This window comes from Pogona vitticeps, chromosome 4 (assembly GCF_051106095.1).
Source record: "Pogona vitticeps strain Pit_001003342236 chromosome 4, PviZW2.1, whole genome shotgun sequence".
NCBI lineage: Eukaryota > Metazoa > Chordata > Lepidosauria > Squamata > Agamidae > Pogona > Pogona vitticeps.
In genome coordinates this window covers 214,979,042-214,995,770 of record NC_135786.1, presented here as the reverse complement: position 1 = coordinate 214,995,770, position 16,729 = coordinate 214,979,042, and the positions used below count along the sequence as shown (strand labels likewise).

Here is a 16,729-nt window from a genome sequence, read left to right as displayed (position 1 = left end):
GGGAGTAAAGGGAAAACCCTGAGTGTTCACTGGAAGGACAGATCCTGAAGCTGAGGCTCCAATACTTTGGCCATCTCATGAGAAGAGAAGACTCCCTGGAAAAGACCTTGATGTTAGGAAAGTGTGATGGCAAGAGGAGAAGGGGACGACCGAGGATGAGATGGCTGGACAGTGTCTGCGAAGCAACCAACATGAAATTGACACAACTACAGGAAGCAGTGGAAGATAGGAGGGCCTGCCGTGCTCTGGTCCATGGGGTCACAAAGAGTCGGGCACGACTAAACGACTAGACAACGAAATGGAAAACAAAAGCTTTGTGCCATAAAATAATGTATACCTCAGAGGAAGATAAAAGAAACTATAATCCTCAAGATAGCAGCAATTACACAAACACCCTCTATGTTAAAGTGACATTTTTTAAAAGAACAGAGAAAGGCAACTATGGCCCTTCAGATGTTCTTGGAGTACAATTCCTATCAGCACTGTACAGCATTGCTAGATTGTGGAAGTTGAACTCCAATAACATTGGAGTGCAAATAACATTTGTTCACGGCAGGAACAGAGGCTCTTAAAAGGGACACTTTTAGGAAGTCTCCAATGATCATACCTGTTTATGGTTGCTTCCCGTTAAATCATGGCCTTTATGGCCTTCTTTGCTAACAGAATACCTGTGTGCACCTGTTTACACATGGCTGTGTTAGATGACTTGGATATAGCATTCTGCTTTGTGATTCATGAATGTTTGAGACTTAAATGATTACTCTTGACAATGTGAAATGAAACAAAGTAATATTCTAGGTAAAGATTAATCAATACCATCAGATATATGTTTTTCCCAGTCAGAAGTATCCTTTGTGCATTTAATTTCCCAAATAACACTGGGCCTTTAGCAGATTTTTATCTCGTGGGTGACATATTTTTGGTATGCTCCTTGTCAAGTGTTTTAACGTCTTACAATTCCTCTTCATTACTGAACCACCCTTTATTGTTAAGGAGTAACATTTTTTGTTCAAAAGAGCAATCTTTTCCCCCCTAACAACATTTCATTTTTCTGTTTGTTTTTTTCCAGCATTTCTGGTTTAATGTAAAACTCCTTGCGACTTAAGGCTTCCTATGTGAATGCATCTGCCAAATATAGGGGCAATCCATCCAGAGGTTCTTGGAGAGGTTCTGCACAACTTTCTCATTAAAGACCTTGTGTAGAAGAATTTCCCATTGGATTGTACCCAAAGTTTCTACAGCTGAATATCAAATTAACAGTAATTTACCTCAAGATGTCTGTGCCAATTAAGAAAGAAATGCACAAATGAGAGAGAAACACACACTGGTTATGAGAAAGCACTACATACCTTTGAAAGTATGAAGTTTTCTTGTCAAAGGTTCTTTGCTCTACAGTCAAAGTACAATATCATCCCTAAATTAAAATTCTGGGCATGCATTCAGTTTTATGATTCTATCCATTCCAACAAAGATGGGAAACACTACCTTCTAAGTTATTTATTGCAAATATTCCCATAGCATACTTACTCTAAAAGTGAACTTCCAAAAGAGGCCCTATGTTTGCAAAGTATCCAAGATAAATCCACACTCTATGTCTTGTATTCAGCCTTTCAACAATAATGAAACACTGCTCTGCTGTATTAATGCTTGCAATACTTCCAACAGCAACTTCCTGCCATATCAGTAATGGTTATCTGTACCTACAGATGTCAAATCCCAGTGAATGTTGTAGCATGAGTAAATGTAAGGAGCTACAGACTCAGGCATGGGCAAACACAGAGAATACCACATAAGCTGCTCTGAGTTTTCTAAAGGAAGAACAAGATAAACATATAAAAATAAACAGATCATCAAATTAAATTGCGTAAAACTGGGGTTTAAATGTGTATCTTCAAAAGATTAGATGCACACACATAACTGACCATCAGAGATCCAGGTGATCCAACCCATTCTATGTCATTGGAGTGTTATGGTCTTTAAATGTTTACATTTTTATCAAGGCAATTTTAGCAGTTTTGATGTAACCAATAACTGGGAAAAGATACTGAAGAAACACTTACAAAAGGCAACTACCCACAATGATTTAGCAGCCAAAATGAGGCCAGAAAAATACATATCACAGGCTAGTGTATATTCTAGGGGAGATAACAGATGCCATTTTCAGCTGCATTAATAGGGTGGTGTGATGTCTATTGTGTTAAAATACACTGTTAAGAACACACTATTGTCTAAAAAAGTAGTATGCACCAAAGTAGTTCTGAAAGAAACTAGTTATAGAAAGCTCACATAAAAATATAGCAGCTACTATGTTTTTGTCTTTTTTTTATTTTTATTTTTGCCTGACATGGTTATAGAATGTACCTCTGCTGCCTTATTGGACGATTCTAATCCAGCCATATTAGTTTGTAGTAACTGCTGTAGGAGCTGTACTTGAGCTACACTGAGGAAGAAGTCCAGGCTTGTTGTCATATTCACTTCCAAAGAATGGCCACAGACTAAGATTTCCTGTGAAAAACAAATTTGTAAAACACAGTCAATGGATAACAGCTGTTTCTATGCAATTATGTAATTTTCTTTTTTAACCAAACACAATATAGACTATTTATGCTCTTTAAACTGGGCATATTAACATTTCCTTATCTCTTCAGTCAGAAAAGTACTCTGCGCCATCTGTAAAAGGAAATCCACCTGGAGGAGTTGTGGGACAGCATACCACAATGCTTCCAACAGGATATTTGATGATTAAGATACATTTTGTTTGTTTCATGTGTGAGGTCCTGTTTCTTTGTTGCATCAAATTCTGAGCTGTCAGAGCCCTTGCTCATTTTTACACACACACACACACACACACACACACACACACACACACACACACACACACACACACACACACACACACACACACAAGTAACCTTGGCTTGTAATTAAACTGTACATGGTAACTCACAGGAATTGACTTAACTCATCTGTAGCTGCTCATGAACCACTTTTAACATCTTAGTGGAATTATAGTTAGAGTACCACTATTTAATAGAGCCAATAATTAATTAGAATAGCCAAAATATTCTTGAATAACAGTATGAATAACATTCATCTGCTATTTTTGTCTGAACAATTTCTTTGAGGTTCAGCAATCCCCTAACTCGTCTTTAAATTCCCCTATACTGCACTATTTGCAGTAGTAGGAAACATTATGGGACAGGGGCACATTTAAATTCCATTGGCTCCCAGATTTAATCCCTGAGATTATTACTGAACAGATCTCAAGTCCTAAAGCTAGAGTCCTTTACTAGATGGCCTCAAAACTCAAAGAGTACTATATAAAATCTGAATTGAACTGGTCTGGAGCAGAAAGAACAAGCAGTTCATGGCTATAAAGCAAGGAGTGGGCCTCTGAAGCCAAGAACATTATTAGAATGTATAAAGAAGGCCTTCCATCCTGCACATGTGCCCAACAGCCTTAAAACATTTCTTTCACGGAGCATTTGAGAGAGAAAACAATCTGGAGGAGGTGCTATGGACACCTTGCCAAAAGGTCATTAGCTGCCATTCCCATCTTTGGGGTCTGGGAAAGGCTGCTTAGGCTGATCTTCAAACACCTCATGATTTAATAATGATGCTGAACCTTGAAGAAAAAAATTCTCATGATATATTTCATGCATTTGACATCTCATTTAAGACAGATCAAACCTGTCCCCACACATATATTTTTTGCCTGTATGGATCTCAGACCTGAGCAAGTTACTAACTTTTATGTTCATCATCATCATTTTAGAACTATAGAGCTTACAAGGGACCCTATAAATCATCAAGTCCAGCTCCTGTCAAGGTGACACAGCGAAGAATCAAACTTACAACCTCTAGCTCCACAGCCAGAGACCTAAAACACTGATGTTTTCCATATAACACTTAACATGTTCAGTTTCACATCTGTGATGGTAAGCGGTTGTGGGAGAGAACTAGGCACACTATCCTGAGCTAGCTGGAAGAAAGGCAGGATATCAATAAATAAATGTATTAATCTAAAATTATACAGAGCTACAGTAATGCAAGCTGACTTCTCATGTAATTAGATTTTTTCTCATCTCTCCGACATCTTTGGCCCTCAAACCTACCCTATATGTCTCCCAACATTTTGGAGCAGATTTTGGGGTCAGGATACAGACAGAGAGAATCATTCCTCAAGCAACGACCATTATCGTAGCATAAAACATTGTAGGCAATACTCGTTATGTTTTCCACACAGTAGCATTTTCACTATTAGACCTGGAAAGATGACGGATGGTATAAACATTCTCTGAGTAAAACACTCAATACTAACCTCTGTATGCAAATTCTCTGGTGAAATCACTTTTGTGAAAGTGACAGCAGGAGCTGCAGTTACTCGTACAGTAAAGTCTGTTAAAATTGGAGTTAAAATAGCTCTGCGTTCTTGATGTCGCTTTATGCTAAAAAGAAAGAAAAGGATTATAGATTTCTAAGGCAGAAGCAAATTTCTCTATATTTTTAGAGGCTATGAAATTAACTGTCTGAACTGGCTCAAAATATTGCAAAAGCTATTTATAAATGTAATGTTGTAATGCACGGTGATGAAATACCACTAACTGCAGTTGCGGTTTGCATTCATGATCATGAAGTTGCACAACTTTGTGCATAACCCTGAATGTAAATGATAGCTGTCAATGTATTCCCGAAGGCTTTCATGGCCGGGATCTGACGGTTGTTGTGGGCTTTTCGGGCTCTTTGGCCATGTTTTGAAGGTTATTCTTCCTAACGTTTCGCCAGTCTCTGTGGCTGGCATCTTCAGAGGACAGGAGTAGCAGAGCTACAATATATATATAGCTACAAGAAAGACCATCAGGCTGGTAGTGAACCATAGATAATTTTACTTTTTGATTTTTCTTCAGTTACATAAAATATATATTTTCAAAAATAAATGCTTTTTACTAAACATGCTTTGTGCAGCTAGAAAATAATTCATTATTATTATTATTTTGGACTACAGTATTACTACAAAAAAGAACTATTTCCAAGCTGTGGTATATTTTTACAGTAATTTTTTTGTATTATGTTAAGAGTAATGTACAGCATCGTGTCCTAATATAAGGTCTGGGTGTATACCTCCAAACTTGTGCGAATTGCTACATGTTTCTGCATATGGCATAACACAACATGAAATACTATGTTCAGTTCTGGCTACCACATTCCAAAAAGGACACTGCAGAACTGTTTTAAGAGTGTAGAAAATGTGAACCAAAATGATAATGGGGTTGAAACAACTTCTATGAGAGAAGAGTACAGAACATCTGCAGCTGTTCAGTTTAGGGAAAAATGGATAAATGTTACTGATGTTTAAAATTATGTGTGATGTGAATAATCTTTTTCTCTTTCTCCTCACATCACAACCAGAGACTTTTTTGGTAAGTACACGTTGGAAGATTCACAGCTATATGCAACTGGATGGCTGCCCTGTGAACTGAATTCTGAATAGTCCTTTGGTCTTATCCAACATGGATCTTTTTATATTCATTGAACCTACTCTTCATTTGAATACAACTTTTGCAATGCCTTGTCATGTCAATTCAATTAATTTATTTTCTCTACAATGTTTATATTAATGGACTCTTAATGGTTTACATTAATGGATCCTACACATGTTCTAACAGAGTCATAATACAGGATAGGGGATGCATCATTATACTATGTTTTTTTACTATAACTCGATGTAAAAAAAATTTAAAAATCATGCTTCAGCTTCATGTGAAAGGGAGCCTTTTACCCTAGCCCTGCCATGGTTTATTATATATGCACACACCATCATCAATCCCATCATCAAGTTTTCACAATACATTCTTATATATGCCATATGTCAAATATAATTAATGGATGTGTACAGTGAATAAATGTTGAAGAGAGCACTTGCACCTTAAAACTACTCAGTCTTCTGAATGGTGCCAAGGCATTTAATTTTCTCTATGTGATCTGTACTCAGCATTTTTTTCAGGATAGAGAATGTACAGACAGAGCTTGTACAGGCTCCCTCAGCAGACACAGTCCCAACTCCCTCCTCCACATTTATTGAACACAGCATGTCATCTACAGAGGGCTACTGTGACCTCTAACTGGGAGAAAAGCATCAAAGTCTGGTGTAGCGGTATAATCAAAATGGAACACTAAAAATGGAAGATGTCAAAGTAACATTTCTAAGTAGATCTGAACTGGAAGCTCTTTTTTGCATATCAACAAATCAGCGGAAATTTGCCATTTCAGGAATTGCAGCTGTTTTCATTTACAGAAGCACAAAAACTGGCTTGGAGCCAAAAGAGTGGGGGGAAAATCTTTTTGTCCTCTGCTGGCTTAAAAATGTCTAAACTGGTTTTGTTCAAACATTGTAGAAACACAGAAAGGATAATAACTCTGTTGTTTCTAGGCTGGAAATGTGAATGCCAGGTTTCAGCCTCGAGTTGGATTTTATGGCCATATAATAAGCTATTATGGAAATGTAGACATAACTGTCTCTGTATGGTGATTGCAATGCAACAATGCTACAAACCGTCTATGTTTGTACTGTTCAGATCCCTAGCTCATAGAAAACATGTTTGCAGTGGAATGCAAACACACACATAAATGTATACATATCAAAATATTTAGCTCAAATATACAGATTGCTATTACCATTTTTGTACAGAGAATATGAGGCTTACCGTATTTTTCAGTGTATAACATGCCCCCATGTATAACACATTCCCCCCTCTAACCCAAAATTAAGAAATCTAAGCAGGGCTTAGCAAGTGAAGGGGGAAAGCAGGGATCAAAGTGCTGCAGGATCACTTTGATTCCTGCTTTTCCCTTTCTTGCTAAGCCCGCTTAGCAAGTTGAAGGGGAAAGCAGGAATCAAAGTGCCTTGATGATTCCTGCTTTCCCCCTCCATCTTCTTGCGAAGAAAGTGGAGGAGGAAAGCAGGGATCAAAGCACTTTGATCCCTTCCCCCCTCCTTACTTTGGTGTATAAGATGACCCTCAATTTTTAATCTAAAGATTTTAGACGAAAGTATCATCTTATACACGAAAAAATATGGTATGTTTTAAGACACTTCTTACCTACTGGCCATGTTCCACTCAAGTGCTGGATTCTGTGAATTTCGTTCATTCTCAGGTACTGCCCTCCCTTTACCATTCTCCTTCTCGGGCTTCAGCTGATCCCACTGAGCAGTACCAATGTTGATGGACTGAAGATCTATTTGATACTGCCTGTCTTCAACCTCTGATCCAGGATCTCGAAGAATTCCCAGATTCAGTGCTCTCCTATGATGGCAGGGAGAAATAAAAGATCAAAGAATGGTCCCATCCTTTTCATTTCTATATTACAGACAAAGGCAAACTTCAAAGCCATAATGGAGGAATACATAATACAGAAAGCTTCACTCAACAATATACAGTGGTGCCTTGCTTAGCGATTGCCTCATTTAACGATGTATTCACTTAGCGATGAGGTTTTTGGAGCCATTTTGCGCTCCGTTTAACAATGTTTCCTATGGGGAAAATTCACATAGTGATGTTCGGGACCTTGCCTCGCTTAGCGATGACAGTTTTAGGTCCCGTTTCGCTTAGCGATGTTCCATTTTCGCTATTTTTAAAGTGTCTTAAAAGGTTCAAAAACGGTTTTAAATGTTCGGGATCGTTAGTGTACCTTCTAAAACGTGTGCAAACTTAATTTGGCTTTGTTCTGACTCTTCATTAATTTTTCGCGAATTTCCCCCCCCCCCCCATTGAAATGCATTGAACCCGATTTTGACAGCTGGAACGGATTAACCGGTTTTCAATGCATCTCTATGGGAAAACGTGTTTCGCTTAGCGATGTTTCCCATAGCGATGTGTTTTTTTGGAACCAATTAACATCGTTAAGCGAGGCACCACTGTAGTTAATTTATAGTTGCCACGACTCTGGGCAGATATCAGCCACACGCCTTAGGACTATGACAGGGAGCATACTTTGCTTCTCAAGAATAACATCAAGGCAAAGGGATATAAACATATACATACATACATACATACATACATACATACATACATACATACATACATACATACATACATACATACATACATATATATATATTCAGTGATCACAGTGCACAGTTTAGCTGGGAATTCTCTACTGAAAAATGTAGCAATGGTAAGAAGCTTGCATGGCTTTAAAAAGTGATCAGACGAATTTGTGAAGAGGAGGCTATGAAAAGTTATTAGTCTTGATGTTTATATTACACATAACATCAATGGTATTACGCTTCTGTAGACTGGTTGTGAGGTAACACAAGCAGAATGGCGTGATCACACATATTCTGCTTGTGGACTTCAGAATCTTGGGCAGTAACCGCTACAGAATGCCAAGGTAGATTGGACAAGGACATAATACTGTATATTATCAGTTTCCACAATGGTATGACTGATCCGATACTCCTTCATGGATCAGGTGAAATTCACTTCATTAGGTAATGATCAGTATATAACCATGTAGAGATTATGTATTTGTTTATTTGCTTGCTTGCTTGCTTGATTTCTAGGCCCCTTTTCTCCCTGGATCACCCATGCATAATCATCTTCCTTCTGCCCACTAAAGAAAAAATCTAGAGTATAATTTGCCAGTTTCACAGCTATAAAACGAACTAGAAGAGTTCAGTTAAGCAGATCTTTTAAACTTTACCCCATTTAATTGTGTAGCAGAAGAACACAAAGCAATAGTGTAAATCTGGACACTAAATTATGATTAGGCCCTCCCAATCTGCAGTAGAAAAGCTTCTCTAAGTGCAATGATGTGTAAATGTATTTGGTACTGTATCTTATAGGATCTCCACCTTCCTCTTTGCAGGTGGCATTAGAGAATGAACTAAAAGCCTACCAGAGTTGGTAAATAATACTGCAATGTAATATTCACAAAGAAGACCTTAAGCATGTAACAGGAAACATAACTTTAATGTTTTCCTTTTTAAATTGATTTAGTCTGGGTCAGGTATTTTGTATGTTTACACAAGAAAAAGCTCATGTTGAATGAGTTACTACTCACTGCTGAACAGGCATAATTTTGAGGTTCATTGTAAGAAAGTTGACCGTATTCCCTTACAGATCAGCTGAGATGTATAAAAGGCCATTGAAATCAGAAATAAAAAAATGTAAATTTTGTAAAAAGGCATAAACAATACTGTTATGGTTTAATCATATTTCTGACAGGAATATGATGACCCTGATGTTGGGAAAGTGTGAGGGCAAGAGGACAATGGGACAACAAAGGTTGAGATGGTTGGACAGTGTCATCAAAGCTACCAACATGAAGTTGACCAAACTCCGGGAGGCAGTGGAAGACAGGAGGGCCTGGTGTGCTCTGGTCCATGAGATCATGAAGAGTTGGACACGACTCAACGACTAAACAACAACAACATGACAGGAAGTCATATTTTAACACATTTCTCCATTTTCTAAACCCACATAGTGCTAGAACATTTAGTTCCAAAGGTATTGCTCTGAATCTTATAGCTCTCAGCTCCCTGAGAGATACAGCTTGACATACTACAGTGGGGTCTGGACTTGAGAACTTGATCCGTATTGGAAGGCGGTTCTCAAGTCAAAAAGTCTGTAGGTCAAGTCTCCATTGACCTACAGTGCATTGAAAACCGAATAATCCCGTAACAGGCCATTTTTGTTCCATTTTGGTTTTTTTCTGGTCTGTAAGTCAATTCTCAGGCTGCAAGTCAAACCTAAATTTTGCGGCCAGAGAAGTCTGTAACTCAAAAAGTCTGTAAGTCAAGCCGCCTGTAAGTCAAGGGTCTACTGTATTTGCAGGGTTGCTGGGAAGGTAAAATACAAAGGTACTATAACTTGCCTATAACCAAAATCTAAAGAGCATGAGTTCATAATTTGCATGCTTAAATGATCCTCATCTTGCCCGCTAGCAATGATGTTTAAACATTGGCTCACTGACCAGATATAAGACATTTGCATGAGAAAAGCTGCTGGCATATATATGCTACATTTCTTATTTTAAAATGCTTGAGAATAGAAATATTTCTACTGTGCTGAAGAATTTAAAGAGTGGGTTTCTGAGCAGGTGTCTCTATGATAACACCTTGTGGAAAAAATCATATACCGTTCTATACTCTGTCCTTTAAGAAAAACATGCCTAGTGCACAATTTACAAAATTGCTGCAATGTTCAAACACATTTTCCACATGTCATATCTTAAAATGAGTATTTGTTATATGAGAATCTTTCCTATCCTCTTTAGAAATGTTCTAGCATTTGTTGCTGTATCTTTGTTTTCTTTTACCAAACCCCATAAAATTAAGCAAACCCCTCCCAAAACTGCCTTTCCATAAAGCTATTAATGTTGTGACAGTTGTGAAAATTGTGTATCTTCCTTGCTCCAATGCACCAGTCTATACTTTTAATAATGTATAGTCCTGTGCAGCTACATAAATGGCATGACTTTTGCAAGCAAATTGTCCCAAGTTAAGAAATCACTATCAATATTATCAGTTGCATTCTGAGTTGTATGATTCAGCATGCAACTGATAATATCTAAGGTGACTTTTTAACTTGAGTCAATTGACATCCAAAAGTCATGATATCTGTGCAGGTGTACAAGAGGATTTCGACCAGTAATTAGAAATATAATAATAATACTTGTGCACCATCAAGTTGATTCTGACTTATGGTGACCTTTCTGAGGGTTTTCTAAGAGAATCCCCAAAAAAGGATTTGCCATTCCCTTCTTCTGGGGACATCCTGGGACTGTGATATGAGAAAGCAGATTTTAATAATAAAAAAGAATCAATAGTAAACTTCAGAATAAACTAGACTTGTTGCTGAAGTTCTGTCAATAGTTTCTTAATAATCATTTATGTGACATTGCCAGCCTGATTTGAACTAGGAAATGTAGTTGTGGGGAAGGAGATTGATAAACTGGATGTTGAATAAGTAGGATATACTTTTATCTACATGAAGGTACTGTATTTCCCATGTTCTTCTGCTTGAAAATGATCATGTTCAGAAAAATTCAGATCAGACGAAATGGTCTGCTATTCATGATGCCCCTCAAGGAAACTCTTGGCGTCCTACTCAGTAGTATTTACTATGTAGCTTTTAAATGCCAGGCTAAGACCTTCATCTCCCAATAGGCATTCACTCCTTGGTGAACGCTTCTATTTTTTTAAAAAATTGCTAGCTTTTAACATTCTAACATTTTAATATTCTGACACTATTTGGCTGATTTTTTTTTCCTTGCAAAATTTTATTTTTTGAAAAATACTATTTATTTTTGTATTTCTGAACTGCTCTAAAGGCACTGCCAATTGAGTATTGCATACACACTTTACATCAGCTGTTCCCAACCTTTTGTTCTCTGGGCCTTCAACATGGCCAATGAGCAGGGATTTGGGAAGCTAAATTCTGAAAAATATGAAGGATCAATGGCTGAGAACTAATGTTTTGAACATAAGAACAAACGAATGCACATCATCCATGACTGTCACAGTCTGCCTTCTACTTACTTGTTAAATAGAATTTATATGAAAAAAGTTTCTTCAGAGCCCACAGCATCCTTCATAAAAATCTTTGCTTTTCAGTTTTCTCTTCACTAAATTGCAGACTTTATTTATTTACTTGTTTTATTTATTGGATTTCTATCCCACCCATCTAGACCAAAGGTCTACTCTGGTCTCCCTTACACAGACCTTTCCCTTACACAGACCTTCCTGTTCTTCCCCCTTGTGTCCAAACTCAATTAATGTCAGGTCTTTTAATCTCCCACTGTTCCTCTCCTGTAATGTTCCTCCTCTATATATGATCAAAGTATAAAGACACTGTGGTACACCAAGTGAGGAGAGAAACTGGCCTTGCCAATGGAAGTTTTACTTCCACCTTTTCCTGCAGCTCAGGGGCAAAGAACTCAACAGGTGAAACAGACCTAGTGTGTTCTTCAAGCCATTTGCTAAAGTAGAAGATGCATGAGATCACACAACACTGAATCCCATGACAGCTGTTCCGTGTAGTAAGCCATTTTTGTATACTTGTTTATCATGCAGGCTAGCTCATACTATGTGGAGGAACTCATATGCATAGTAGGCCATTATACACACAACAGCTGAGAGCTTGCAACAACTATTACATGCATTTTTGGTTCGAAAATGCTGCATGTACTATGATTAGCAGTTTAAGAAGCCTATAATTCAAAGGCTGTCTCAAGTAATCTTAAACAAACACAAATATTTGAGAAATGATTCTGAGATCCCTTAAATCATGAAAAAACTATTACGTAAGTCTAGCTTCAGAATATCAGATGCTTCCTTGTAGTTAGTAAAATGAAATCTTATAAGGAAAATCTACCATAAAACTTAGCAAAACAATAAGCTTAAAGGCAAAATGCTAACCCTTTCATTAAACCCGTGGCAGGTGTATACCACTATAATGTGAATTTGTTTTAAATTTAAGAAGGTCAGCCATATGAAATGGACCGCAGCATGGTCAGAACTGATTGCAATACATGGATCATATGAAAGCCACTAAACACATGAAAGGAATTAGAATAGACCACACATCAAACACTTTGGCCTTGTGCTTCCTTCCTCTTATCCTAGTGGCAGGAAATACACTACATATCCCGTGAGGTGACTAGACATTTAAAAGTAGTGCCTTGTTCCAAAAAGCTCTGTGGAGAGTAATTTACCACAAATAAGCAGAAGAATGTTTTCCACTGCAGTTGTATTCTAGACGTATATCTGGAGCCCAGTAGTGGGGGGAAAGGTAAAGTATGGCTACTAAACAATATATTTACAGGCTAACTTGGGGTTGGAGTGAGAATGTAAAAATAAACTTCTGAATGTTTCAACTTTTCATTCTATAAATATATATATAATCTATCTGTTAAAAATGCTATCTCTTGTTTCAATACTTGAACAGAAATAATGGTGATAGGAAGCAATGGTAATATGTATAAATACTTGTTGCTGCTTAGAATAATGCTGATTTACTTTTAAACATTCACTAGTGTGCAGGATGCATTCTATAATGCTGATCTGATCGCTGCATAAATGAAATAGAAGAGGAATTAAAACTAATAATATATGCTTTAATGGCAGAACAGTTCCACCAGTCAAAAGAGCAGTAAACAGACACAGAACAAAGAGAACAAAGAATAAGGGGTAAGATTAGCAGTAATATGAAGTAACTGGTGTTGAAACCAGATGTAAGAACGTAACACATTCTTTACTGATTTGTTTTATGAGTGAAACAATTTCAGCTCAGAATGCAACATTGCTTGTCTGTAACAGGACACTAAGCTTGGGCTTTCTGAATCATTACATAAATATCTGGTTTACCGCTAAACTAAGGCAAACAGCCTCTGTCGAATTCTGCTGCAATCATAATCTAGCCATGCCAGGTACTCAAAGAGAGCTGATTTAAGTTTTCTTTGTTTAGTGGTATAATACCTCAGCCTTATCAGGTGCTGTATATATCCACCTGGAAGTACTGAGGTTGAGTTTCACTGAACACAAGCTTCGTGTTTACCGCGTGGTGCTACTTTTATATAGAATAAATGATGGAGTTCCCCTAGTGTGTTTGATAAGGTGACATGGGACAGGAGTTACTTTTTTTCACTGTTGTGTCAGTTTATCAAACCCATATGTGGATATTAGTCAAATTTCCTAATGAGCACAATGGAGAAGAGCATAGATGATATATATGACTCCACTGTGCTCTCTCTCTATTTTTAATATATTGGATACATACTTCATCTGTATCATGCTAGTTTATCATTGGATAATTCAAATATAATGGGCAAAATTATCTTTACATAGCTTATTATTCAATTATTCTATTCATAAAGGGTACAGCTGCACCTATCATTGTTGACAAATGCTTTCCATGGAATAAAAGAAATATAAATTTCTTACTAGTTTATGTTTTCATATTGCTGCAGTTGCTGAAACCTATGCATGTCAAAGCTGCCTTAAAAATGGCATACATCATATTTCAGTACTGAATTAAGTACTCAATTAGGTATAATTTGATTTATATCTTTTTTGTGTGTGACCCATGCAAAGAAAAAAGTACTGTATGTATTATTGCAATATCCATTCCAAGGTTATCACAATGTATCTTTTTCAATTCACTGTTTCAAACTATATCAGCAGCGTGTTGCATTCTATTCTTCAGTTTCAACCTGTATCAATCAACCACCCTTTCCCAAAGCTGATATTTAATCCTCTATTATACTTTGAAAAAGCCCTAACATTTACCCTTTGTACTATAGATCAGGACTCTTTTATTCAGCTGATGTTTGTCAGTGCAATATTAACCAAGAAAGATTGCACTGACAATAAAATAGTAATAAAATAAGATACTCTGATTTGCTTGATTTAGAAATTATACTTTTTAGTAAGTTAATCTGTGTATTTATTTGATTTTCTTATATTTTGGTGTGCTTTGCTTGTCTTACTTTTTTTCTCTGTATTGTAACTATGCTAGTGTAGATCCTGACTTTTTCCCCAATACAAAATTCAAGCAAATTTTAACCCTTCCCAAAATACCTGCAGAATGTTGAGGGAAGTTTTTTCATAGGCTTTCTTGAAAATCTGTACCCTAGTGGATTCCATTATATGTATGGAATAGTGAGGCTGAATCACAAAAGAAGGCAGGGAGAATGAAGTAAAAACTAGAATGCTAATTATGACAAGCAACTAAAGTAGTAAAAGTCAAATGCAATAAATCAGTAAGCAGTCATCACTGTCAGCATTTACCTACTGTTTCTGAATGTTCAAAGCATCAATAAATCATGTAGCAAAATTGTATATGTTAAATTATTTTTTCTATTAATCATCTTCTGCCAAAATTTTTTAAAATACTGTATTTTCTTCATGTAGCCGAATTAGTTTAAGTAATTAAAACACTGCCAGAAACTATCTATATATTCTGTCCAAGAAATTATTCCTTTACCACTAACTGCTTAAGTTCTGCTGCTTATTGAGAAATCAATATTAGTTGTAACTTTCACTAAACAAATGTGAAATAAACCTGTGGGTAATTACATGTCTTTTGTTGTAATACTGAAATGTTTGTTTAAAATTCTCTATGCCATGCAACATATTGAATTTGATCATATTTTTACATATTTTTGCACCTGTTATTGTAGCCTTATTGTACTTAGGGTAAATGCTGATATATAGTAAGTTATCTATGGAGACCTACGGAACTTGTACAGGTAACATAATTTTATTTTGAACTTTCAGATACCATTGGTTTTCCTCCTATTTCTATCATAGTGGTTTTACTGCCTTCCAAATGTTTTAATGGCATCATATGTTGTGAGTACTAAAAGTGGTGACTTTCGAAAACTATAATGCATTTAGAAATATGATTACATAATTTATTTGCTTTTGCACTGTGACACCAGATAATATATTTCATCTATTTGTGGGTAAGTTGCTGAAGGAACTCTGAATGGATGCTGGTACTTGGATGGCCTTTCTGGTGCACCTTATTATTGCTTTTATATTCTGTACTATTTTCTGCAGTAGTCTACTGACTGAACATAACTGGAAAAGAAGTAAAAGTGACACCACTTAGGATTATTTAATAAAATCAGCTATAGGTATCCATGTAAACATTGTCAACATTCAATGTAGGTTTTGAAAAAAGATTGCACGGTCTGTAATACAGAGACAGAACATGTAATTAACGAACTGGTTATATTGGCTAAGAATCTTCTGATAATTAAGTCCCCAATTAAAATGGATAATAAAATTTTAGAACATTAAGAACTCTTCATATATGTACTTATAAGGAGTAAGACTGTCAGGTGCCATCTTACAAGAGACATCTGTTTTTCTTGTGGCAGGCCCAAGACATGTTGCTGCCTGTGCAGAAACTATCTGCACTGGCAGTGGGAAATGTCTTTAACTGTGGGTTTTGTAAAAGGGACATCTACCACATGTACAGACAGCAGGCCAGGTGGGGACAGATAGGCAGGACAATGGCTAAGGTCCCCAGCTGAGGAGTTGCATCTGCTGTTCTCCAGCACTTCTTGTTGAGGCAGTTGCCTCACTATGGTAGGCCAAGGCCTGCTGCTCTCTCTACCTCACATAGCATCTTCTTTTAAGATGATACCTGCCATGACTTGTGTCTCTAATGTGTAAAAAACAACAATGTTGATTATAAGATTTCAATTTCCGGCTGTATAGTTGTGAGACTGTACTATATATTGTACTATATATTATATTGGTTAGATATAAGCCATGCAAAATCAAAGTGACATTCAGAGGTTAATAAACTTTGGTTGCAGCCAATTTTCAACCAAGTGATGGACTTACAGTACTATACAATTATTTTTACCATCACCCTCAACTTGTAAACTGCAGTTCTGATGCAGCTGTTCTATGGCAGCTATTTGCATAAAAAGCAGGATAAATACATATATAGATGAGGAGGGGCTAGGGAAGTCAATGTGAGCCTCCTGTTGCCTTTGGCAGCAGAAAGCAGTACATAAGCACAACTCCTAACTGCTTGGATTCAACATTTAGGAAGTAAAGGAAAGCAAATGGCGTATCTCTTGCTTTTTCTAACTTAGCAAAAGTCTCAGTGATGTGATTGAGGTCAAAGAGTGGAAGGTAAAGTCGTGTTCCCTCACTTGCTTCAGTTTTGAAGTGCCTTGGATTTACTGGGTAGAATTTTGCTTCCTA

General features: G+C 36.8%; 1 protein-coding gene across 5 annotated transcripts in view; it reads right to left on the bottom strand.

Moving 5' to 3' along the window:
- The window catches only part of VPS13B (vacuolar protein sorting 13 homolog B), a 495,255-nt gene that overhangs the window by 198,388 nt on the left and 280,138 nt on the right, over positions 1–16,729 (bottom strand). For 4 of the 5 annotated variants that reach the window (XM_020785369.3, XM_020785367.3, XM_020785370.3 and 1 more), the window contains exons 31-33: positions 7,101–7,304; positions 4,322–4,448; positions 2,362–2,505 (exon numbers count right to left, since the gene is read on the bottom strand). In XM_020785369.3, the coding sequence (XP_020641028.3) occupies positions 2,362–2,505; positions 4,322–4,448; positions 7,101–7,304 (475 nt within the window). Of the gene's footprint in view, positions 1–2,309; positions 2,506–4,321; positions 4,449–7,100; positions 7,305–16,729 lie in introns of those variants that run through there. The other variant, XR_012086959.2, reaches the window with a different exon arrangement.